At 38.7% G+C, this 10,720-nt stretch overlaps 1 protein-coding gene across 1 annotated transcript in view; it reads right to left on the bottom strand.

Moving 5' to 3' along the window:
* Window positions 1-3,298: 3,298 nt before the first annotated feature.
* The window catches only part of ryr2b (ryanodine receptor 2b (cardiac)), a 63,512-nt gene continuing 56,090 nt past the window's right edge, over window positions 3,299-10,720 (bottom strand). The window contains exons 99-104 of the mRNA XM_074675785.1: window positions 10,447-10,581; window positions 8,943-9,099; window positions 8,594-8,658; window positions 6,514-6,614; window positions 5,365-5,416; window positions 3,299-3,572 (exon numbers count right to left, since the gene is read on the bottom strand). Coding sequence (XP_074531886.1) covers window positions 3,477-3,572; window positions 5,365-5,416; window positions 6,514-6,614; window positions 8,594-8,658; window positions 8,943-9,099; window positions 10,447-10,581 — 606 coding nt within the window. The 3' untranslated portion in view covers window positions 3,299-3,476. The remainder of the gene's footprint in view (window positions 3,573-5,364; window positions 5,417-6,513; window positions 6,615-8,593; window positions 8,659-8,942; window positions 9,100-10,446; window positions 10,582-10,720) is intronic.

Raw genomic sequence — 10,720 nt, 5'->3', positions numbered from 1 at the left:
GTTTTCCAGTCAGTGGCAGCTCAGGAGCTGGATTTATATATTTTCAACAAGAACTAAGTCTTAAAGTCCACCTACACCAAGATATCTGCAGTATGAAATATTGTACAGATATAAAAAAAAGGCTCCTGGTGCTGTTTTAAAATGTTTTATTCATGTTTAGAGAAGATTTCTAGTTTCCCCTTTGTTTTTAATACAGTAGTTAACTAAGATAAAAAAAGAAAGATGGCTTTCATTTTGAATATTTTTAAGCATAAGATAGAACTATGATACTTTGATCACTAAATACTAGATAGTGGTTACACACCAGAGATAGAAGCAACTAAGTGTTTGTGCAAAAATTCATCCTTCATTTTTCTCTTTCAGTTTGCCAAAACAGTGTCTGAAAAAATACCTCTGGTCAGACTTTGTATGTTGACATAATAAGATTAAAAGTATCAAATGACAGGTGGTTTGAAATGATTCTCCTCAGGTTTACAGAGCTCCAATATTTAGAGCACCCACCCAACGGAAACACATACTGATCTGGTTTCATAACAACATCTTTACATGTGATAAAAAGAAAAAAAAAATCAGGCAGCCCTTAGTATCAGTACATTTGGCCACTGTCAGCTTAAACCTAAAATCTCTCTCTGCAAAATCAAATATTCATTAAGCAACAGCCAAATTTAAAGTTAAAGGAACAACATCTCCAGTGATCAACATTTAAGTTTTCAGACCCTTTAATCAAGCTTGCTTCTCCATCAGTGGAGTGTGAAAATGATTTGATGGGATTCCTGTCTGATCTGTCATCTAATATTGGTGTGAATTATAAACAGAAAGTCTTGTGAATTCCAATGTGATACAATTATTTTCCAACACGTCCCTGTCACTTTAAGAACAATTTACTAAAATAAAGTTAAGGTGTGAAAACTACAAACAAACAACAAAAAAAGATTTTATTGGTTCTAGATGCTGATTCCAGAAGTTTTCAGAGCCTTTGGTAATCATTATCAAAGTCACACTTCTTCACACTAAAAACTGGGGATGGGCGAGAACTGGTGTCAGTATCGGGTATCAGGCCAATACCAGCCTTATTTCAAGGTATCAGTACTCGTGAAGACTGTTGATACCAGCAGCTGATACTCAAGCCAAAAAATCTTATATTGAGTAAGTTCTCCTTGCTAGTTGCTACTACTTACTGCGGTTTAACACTGCAACAAATATGCGTCAGGTCCTGTTCAGACAACATGAATGGACCAGGAAGAGTTAACAGTTAAGCTGTTTCATTTTGCACTTCAATTTGTTTTAAAAAATGCCTAAACTCTGCCAGTCATTAGTTTTATTTTGCAATTGGTTAATTTATCTAAAATCAAACTGTAAACCGAGAAAGTTATTGTGTTTTCTTTTGGACTTAATGGCAGAGTGACTGTGCTGTTTTTGATCAAAATGATGTGTCACTGTGAATTTAAATTTAAGTATCAAAAGTACTAGTGGTATCGGTACTCTGTACTGGTGAGTACTTGTATTGGTATCAGCCTGAAAAAAAAGCGGCATCTAACATCCCTACTAAGTACAGTGGTGCCTTGACTCTACAAGTGTAACATTCAGGTTTCAGACACCCCGCGGCTGGCAGGGCAGACCTTATGGTGAACGTCACAGTGAATGCCACGACATTCACCTAACATACCATGTCATTTCTCTTTCAGCAGTGAGCTTCCAGTAAAAGAATCAGTGTTGAAACACCTGAAAAAGTTGCAGCTGGGGGTGCGACAGTGCCATTAAATTACACTTTGCTAGCTTATTTTTGAAACTTTGTAGAACGGAGGATGAAACAGACCTCATTAGATAGGTTTTCATCAAAAAGACCTGCAGATAAAAGTGAAGACACGTGGGAAAAAGGACAAAGAGCTGTGGATAAGATTCTGTTACTTAGTTCAGCCTTTCTCCTACCTCTGTCAGCATCTTCATGAGGTCTGATCTCCAAGGTAAATGTTGTACATAATAATTCGTAAAAACAGTGTATTGCAGTACATCCTATTGTATTGCATTTTATACAGTGTTAGTTATTTATAAGCACATCCATTTTTTAAAACCATGTAAAAAAAAAAATTGCAGCGTTTCTGTAAGGGTCTAGGTTAAAGGCATCTCAATTCCTTTCAATGGGTAAAACTGATTTTACACACACCTTGAGTTACGAGCTTGGTCAAGGAACAAATTTAGCTCTTAAGTCAAGGCACCGCTGTATAGTCACTCTGCACAGCCCCCCTTTTTAAAATCTCTGTGAAAAGATAAAAAATCAAATTGCTCCAGGTTTTATTCAAAGAGTCAAACTAACGCATCAAAGCCTGATTTTTTCACCATTGGCCTTTCCACTTTTAAAACTTGTAGCTAAAGCAGAATTTGCATATCTAATTTACTGTAATCTTTTTTTTCTGATAAATTGATAAGCAACAATGCCATTACTCAAAGACAGCATGAATATATCCCAGAAGTAGACCAGGAAAGCTTGGTGTTTGACCTTTCCATAATGAGGACAATATCTGTAGGCGGCCCTCCCATGCCTGTCATCCTGCTGTTGGGCTCTACACACACACACATACACACAAGCACAGACAGTTTTTATCACTTAAATAACACCTGCCACACTTCTTTAGTCATTGAGTTACACCAGAGGATCCCCTGAGATTTTCTGGGACAATGGATACAGCGGTCAGTTGTGTCACTGAGTTTGGTGATCCACTTCTTTGGCAGTTTTGAGCACTGGAAGGCCTGTTGTTATGCTACACAGTAACCGTTAATGAGTAGGAAGAGGAGCTTAAGATTACAGAAAAATATGAAAGGAGAGTAAAAAGGTGAAAGAGAAAAAAGAAGTGAGTGCATGAAGAGGAGGATCCTGGTGAGATGAGCACAGCAGACAATAAAAAGCCTCAAAAACAAGCGAGAGGAGGGTAAAAAGAACAAAAGCTGGAGGGAGTGTGTTTATCTGGTGTCACACAGGGGAGAGGGATGGGATGCTGTGATTAGAAAGACAAATCACTTAATTCAAGAAAACATGAGCTGCACAGAGACACATCCTGACAGTTCAGTTGAATTTGGTCTGTCAGTTTTGAGTGCTGGAGATAATGACGTGTAAACAGAAAACTGTCGCATCACTGAGTCCTTTTCTTGTAGACTTAAGAAACCACAGGAATGAGACACATCAGGCCCCTGAGTCTCACAGAATACAAAGCATATTGACTTTCTGTCTACAAACAAACAAATGGGTTTTTTTTCCTTTGGGTTCCAAATGATTTAATAAATAATTTAGAAATACTGGCATGTGTTAGTGTGGAAAATGCAAGTGCAATACATGTATCAAGTGTAGAAAATTGCTCAAAAATCCAAATGTGGTGCAGACATTAAACTCAAGGTAATTCAGTGGGTCAAAGGCAGTCAATCAAAATCAATTCTCTGTGATGGAATTATCGAGGGAGGCTTTAGATCGTTCAGATTTCTTTTCATCCCAGTTGATCCTCATATTGCTTACGGAAACAGTCTCCCACAGGGAAGAATTCCCAGGAACGCTCCTGGTACATTTTCCACACATAGGATTCCTGCCAAAGACAACAGGGAGGAGGGGGTGTTTAACCATGGGGTCATTAGTAATGCCAGTGGTGTCTGTTTTCCATGAGCCTGATCAGAGAAATGCATGAATGGTTCCGAAAGTTACATTCAAGCACTTTCTAAGTGCCGAGCTTTAAAGGTCAGCAGATCTTTTATCATAACCTCTAATTAAGAAATATTAATCTATATATGGAAAAATGAGATGGATGTGAATACCAGAGATTTATAAAGTTTAAAAATTAGACTATAATTAAATATAACTCTTCTTCATTTCAAAAGCTATGTCTGTCAATCTAAATCTACTCAAATAACAGAATTGTTTACCCCGAATATACATATTTTTGTTCTACTTTTACAAATAATTGTGTCAAAAATCTAGCATTTTCGACACAGTATACTTTAAACTTATGCCTCTCCCAGCTTTGAAGCGTAAAAGGTTTGAATTAAGTAATCCAAAAATTTGTATGAATCCTGAAAATAACAGTAGTAACAGCACTATAATTAAATAGATTTAAAGCTTAAGGTACTGTGAGGTCTATCCACTAGACGTTAATTGCAGTGACACCTTTGGCCAGAATAGGTAGTGTCTTTCTGTGATTTAGACTCAGTTTCCCATGAGCACCATCACCTGTTGTTGTAAGGACATGACCCTTGCAAAAGAATGAAGAGTGGATCCTATGATAACACTATTTTTTCTTGGTTCGAAACAACATTATCCAAGGGGATACAAAACCAGGTTCAAGGAAAAGGCCAGATCTTGCTTCTCAAACTTTGCTGGCTGGCACAGAGACTTTTGGTGCACATGACATGAAATATCATTTTTGGAGCTGATAATCTCATTTACAATAGTGGATTATGAACAGGCAAATATTTCAAAAGTGAAACTATTTCAAGATTATTTAGTAAGTCTTAACGGTGCCTTTAAGTTCCTTCCACATTTTTCTGGCTCAGATGAGAAAGTTTTCCACATTCCAACACACAGTTCCCTCATTATCAACAGCTAAATTACAAAACAAGGAGAAAAAGAGGAGATCCGAAGAAATTCACTGCATTAGAAAGAATGAGTCACAGGACTCTGCTGAAATCTGAAATTGCACCCACTTGTCTAAAATGCTTAAGGCTGATAAAAAAATAAAAAAAAAATCATTTTTTTAAATTGAAGGCATCGCGCTCAAAGTGCATAATGTGTCACAAAGGAGAAGCCAAATAATCCTAATGAGAATCAGTTTTGGCAGTGTTTTGGCACAGTTAATAAGCTGATTCTTGTTGATTCTGATCTGAGCAAAGAGTCACATTAAGTGTGAGAGAAGATAGAAAGAGCAGCCGATTAACAGCTCTCTTCTTTGCTCCTCTGGCAGAAGACCACTTAAAAATAGCTTCACACAAAGTTGTGCAGACGGGTGGATCAAAGTTTGTCCACTTGCTACACAAAAACTCCAGCCTCCCACACAGGCATCCATCTATGAGTAAAACCAGCAATTGCAATCAAGAGGAATGCCTGGCATGTGTATTATCATAAATTGTGGGTGTTGGTACTGATAGGGCTTTTGAGAGACAGTGTGAATACCGATCCTCTCCTCATTGGAAAGGTTACACTACAGCTTTGTCACAGACATGGCAAATGCTGGAATTTAAAAGGTCACTGAGACAAGCGAGAACTGCCGTGGATGGGTGTACAAAGGCATGTGGAGTTTGAAATTGACAGAAAAGCCCAGCTTAATAAGAGCACATCACTTTCTTACTTTGATTTGATTTATGGACTGAAACAGATGAGTATTATACCTGTCCAGTGTGTTCAGTTTCATCCTTGTTAATAAGGTACATCAGAAAGAATCTGTAGGGAAAAGGAAAAACATTCATGGAGCAGCCCACATACAACCCCCACAGGTATTTAGATTCAGTGTAGAGAGAGCGTCACTCCTATTGGAGCGTCAAATTAAGATAAGTCCAGGTATGGAGTGGTTATACAAACAGTGGTTAGTCCTGGTATAAGTATCAGGTTTGGTTCCTTTTTTATTTTTTGCAATCTCATAATTTTGTGTTAAAATACTGCATGAAAGATCAAATATTCAGAGAGAAATGAGCAGAAAGACTTCCCTCAGTCAGAGGATGCAAACACAAGCTGAATAATCCATAATAATTACGCTCAATGAGCTTCTGCCAATGGCAATTATTGATCTGGCAACACTCTGAAATGCTACAGCATCTCCCAAATAACCATGTCTTCACCACCACCACTGAGGAAACGGTGGAAAATTAACTCTGATCAGCTGTGCATTCACACATGTGATGTATGCTGTTTGAGTGCCAAAGTGAGAAATTGAACCAAATTGTGTTGTAAGTCATATTTGCCATGTCATTTTCAGCTTTTGAAGACAGAAAAACATCCTCTTATTTGTGTTCACATTTTTTAATAGAGTCAGGCTCCAGCTTGCTCTACTTGTGTATATATTTCATGTCTTATAAATAGACATACATGTTATAAACATGTAAAATTGTGTTTTTGCTATCTCACAGCCCACACTGTTAGCATTTTTATCACATACTGTGGCATTCACATCCTGTGACCTGATTGTCACTGGAAACCTCAAAGGATTCATGACGTCTTTGCACATTAGTAAAATGTTAATTAAATTCCAGTTAGTGTTCTGAAACTGGGAGAGAAATGCAAACACAAGGGACATCAGGGTCAAACCAAAAGCAAAACGGATTGAGCATGATTGATCAAGGTTGTGCACTGGTTACAGGAACTCAGTGTCAGCACAAGGACTGGTGAGGTGTTATTGTTGTTTTTAAATGCTGCTGTTCTTTCAGTTAAAAATAAATCAAAAGTGGAACATGCAAACCTTTTCTCATCATATCTGCAAAATAGTTTTAGTCTGAGAAACTGGAAACCCAAGGTACCAGAGTGAAGAGCATGAATCCACTCACAGATAGTTGGATAGGTTGTGCTCCTGGAGAGTGTGGATCTCGAAGCCATGAGGGACCTTATCAAAGTACTCACTTCCTATCCCACATATGAAACATTTGGTCTGCAGGAGAGATTTAAGAGATGCACAGACAGATGAAGAAACATGATGCTCTCTAGAGTCCTTTCAGAGAAATCAAGTGAAATGCAAACCTCAAAAGCCTGAGAAAACTGTGTTGTGCAACTTAACAGCGCGTTTTAGCAACAGCAGCTCTTAAGTCTGGCCACAAAAGGCAGTTTTATGTAGATAACAGCATCTTAAAAGTCACTGCCAGGTTTTCATAGGCCCCTCGGGAGCAAATTTGCATCGTACAGGGGGGTGTTCAACAGTCAAATCATCTTATTTCATATTTACTGAGAAGTCATATAAAGGCCCTTTACTTAATGTGAAGAAATTTGTGTTTAAGAGTTCACACATTATGCATCTCTTAGGATACACACTGTGGGATATACACTACAGTGGACAAAAAAACCATAACACATTAAAAGATAATGACTTAGAAGAAAATGATCTGCTCTACCAACAGCCATATCTGCTTCACAGCCCTGTTGGCTTCAGTTGTCATCAGCCCATGACTATTTGCTTCCCTTTCTTCCCTCTGTCACTGTCCTGATGTCAACTGCACAGCAGCTCTGAGATGTTTCTCACTGTGGATGTACAGAGGCAGACACTCAACTCAGCAATGTGTTTGCCACTGAAGCGATAGTGGCTGTATCAATTATGTGTCCAGTGAGATCACATGTGTACCCTTCATATTAGAGAGGGCAGCTCGACACTGTTTGTCAGATCCCTGGGCTGCCTTGTTGTCTCAGGAGTCCTGCGTTTGATTATGTTCCTGCTGCTCCTACACCTTTGGATGTTTGTTCTGATTACAGCCCCGCTGCTTATCGTCAGCCTGCTTGACTAGATAAGAAAGTCTACATTAACCTGCCTTGTCCTACCTTCACAGTGTGCTGTGACAGGATGCTGTTCACACCTGTTGCTGCTTTGAGAGGGAGACTGATGGAGGGATGTCTGCCTGTGAGTAGCTGCTTGATTCAGCCACATGACAAGCTCCCACAAAATAAACACTTCACTCAGTTGTGGGGAATTTCTTCAAGGAAACTTAGATTCTCTTAGAACCAGAGGAACCCTGATTGTCTGAGTGACTAAGAGACCAAGCGTTTTCAAGAAATGACTTTCAAAACAGGTGTCAGTGAAAGGAAAGAGAAAAGGGATTTTTTTCAATCTGATATATTTGTTTAAAACCACTGTATGACAAATCAGAGGTATCTGAGCAGGTCTGATTCATCAGATTAAAGTCTCATAGCATCAATCTAGATCAAAATGTCTCAGTACATTTTATCAACTTGTTTACAAAAATGTATCCAAGATCTTACTGATACTGTGCAAGAATGAGAAAGTATGTGGAAAATTTGGAAATAAAGCAGCACAGGAATGGTCAAAAGAGACAAAGAGCAAGAAAACAAAGATTTAAAAAGACAGCACATGAAATAAACAGACATGGTGTAGGCTGTGACAGTACTGAAGAGCTGATTAAAAACAGGCTGTCAACAGACTTTGACAGTTACTGAGAAAAGTTTGTTTACTGAAAAATTGAAGATTATCATTTTATATCAAAAAATGATTTCCACAGCAATACGTAATCGATATATGACTAAATTTATGTTCTTTTTTAGTAGCTTTTTAACAAACGGTACAATGTACAGGGACTGCGTCAATGTGTCTGATCATATCAGTGGCACAGAAACCAGAAGTAAACAGAGTTATTCTTATCTCACTGTAACATAATCTAAGTGTAAAAACTGTTTTGAATACTTCAAATATCAGGAATATGAAGTATCACTCAAACAAAAAAACTTATTTTGGGTTTCTTAACTTCAACTTTTCATCCTTCATTATCCTTGAAAATCTGACGCCACATTAATAATCATACATCTTTAATCAACACAATTTATTTAATGTATTTGGATGAGTCTCATTGTGATGTCACTCGTATTAGTAGAAAATTTGTAAGTCTAAAAAATAGTGCCAAATCTCACCTCCATATCCTCTTTCACCTGCTCCTGCTGGTCACGCAGCTCCCCAAAGGCATCAATTATCAAGCCTGAAAAAGAGAGAAGATTGTGCGTCTGGCTCTCTGTTTATGTAGAGATTGGCATGTGCATGGCTGTGCTTGTCTCTGAATAACAGGTGTTTGCAAACTTCTAGGACTCAAGGGGGATAAACAGATACTCCGTTCCATCTCTAGTCATGCATGAAAAATTCATCAAATCTCCTCTAGTCAACAAGGTGTATAATATGTATTTGTGTGGTGTGCATGATAATGCACGTTTGCATTTCCTTGAGCTGAGGCGAACTCCTAAAACAAATTAAATGTGTGTGACGCACCCTGGATGATAGCCAGCAGGATGACGATGACAAAGAAGAAAAACGTGATGTCAAAGACAATGCGTTCCACTTCAAACTCATCTCCAGCAGGGTCCTCAATCTCGTCTCCTATCCCCCCGCCGGCTCGCACTCCCACATACATGTGGAACATGTAGCACTGAAAAGAGAAACATTTTCATTCATAATGTGCCTTCAGCTGGAGAGTGAGGACATTCTTTCCTCAAACTACTCATGCCTGACTCCTTTCTCTCTGGCTATCTCTGCCAAGGGAAGAGACATGGGGGAATATGCAAAGTATCCACAGAGGGCTACAGTATCTGTGTGTCTCACTGTCTCCAGAATTTATTTTATGCTTTTTCATGCCTGTCTCCCTCCAGGCTGCTTTCTGGGGCCATTTTGAAGTTTCAAAGAGAGTGAATTTTGACACACTTATACAGAGCAGGTGAGGACCTTTGGAAACTGTATTGTTACACAAAGACGGTGTCCCCACAAGAGTTTTCTGTTAGAATATGTGGCAAAGTGAATTCAGGAAAGTGAAGCAAGGTGCCAATGATATTTTTTGGAGGGATTTTGACAAAAAATGAAATAAACATTTAACCAAAATATGAGCAGTGCTGGTATAGAGGACTTCTCTACTATGAGTATGCATTTATAGGGTTGTCGGGGGGAGTATTTTCAACTATTGTCTTGCATGCAAGCATCAACTTATTTTTATCTGTTTAAAGTAACAATGCATATTAACAAACATTTCATTATCTGTAGTTCAGTAATGTGCAGTTTCTATGCAGATGTGTAGCTCTGTTCCATTATTGCCAACCTGACACTAGTGAATAGGACACAGCTCTCAATTTGAGATGACAAAGGTGTACCAGAAGTGCACCAATCTTTACAGCAGTATCTGTTTTTGTGGTCTTTTTCTCTCTCTTATTTCTTAGAGAGATGAAACCCCAGAGAACAAGATGTTTTCTGCTTATCTTAGGACACATAAACTTTCAATTTCAGACTACAGGTGTCTGAAAAAGAATTGGAAAATTGCACTTTATACAAAAAGGCGTCACAAAACAGTCTGTGTGAACCCGGATTAACTTTAACATGATCTCTTTCCGTGAATCATACAAGGAGGATTTTATTCAAATACTCTCCCTGACCATCCGCCTGCTTGTGTGAGTGGCAGCTAAGTCCATATTAGAATAAAGCAGGCGGTTGGGGTGTTAATGTTGCGAATGGCCAAACAAAGCGCTGTGCTGAGGCTTGAGGAGCTGTTTTTTATCCATGTGTCCATCATTTTATGGAAACGTGGCAGAAGGACTAAGAGAAGAAGCTGCTCCCTTCTCAACTGTGGGGATCACTGTCAGAATCCTGCTCTTCCTCTTATGCTCTGAGAAGGTTGGCAATGAGGTGTGCAGCTGCATTTGTGCAAGAAAGATAAACAGAGAGGAGAGATAATGGAAGATAAAGAATGAAGAGGGAATAACTACTGGGTGTGTGTGCACACTTCACTTACAGTGAGCATGTCATTGCACTTCATATCCTGGGTGTCGCTGTCATCGCTTTTGTTGTAGAACTTCCTGAAGAAGTTAAAGGCTACGACCGTGTAGAGATACACGACTACCGCCAAGAGGCCAACAGTCAGGACCAACTGAGGACACACACATAATTACAGAAGGATTTAGAGAGCCAGATGGGCTGTAATATGACTCTTCATTTTGAGAACACCCCTAATATAACCGTACAGCATGAAAGCAAACATAACAAGCATGCAAACACTTCTGAACACC

This window comes from Halichoeres trimaculatus, unplaced genomic scaffold (genome assembly GCF_033239565.1).
Source record: "Halichoeres trimaculatus isolate MK-OKI-2021-1 unplaced genomic scaffold, fHalTri1.1 fHalTri1_scaffold_8, whole genome shotgun sequence".
Classification (NCBI taxonomy): domain Eukaryota; kingdom Metazoa; phylum Chordata; class Actinopteri; order Labriformes; family Labridae; genus Halichoeres; species Halichoeres trimaculatus.
The sequence above is the reverse complement of the archived record's forward strand: the minus strand, read 5'-3'. Positions and strand labels throughout refer to the sequence as shown.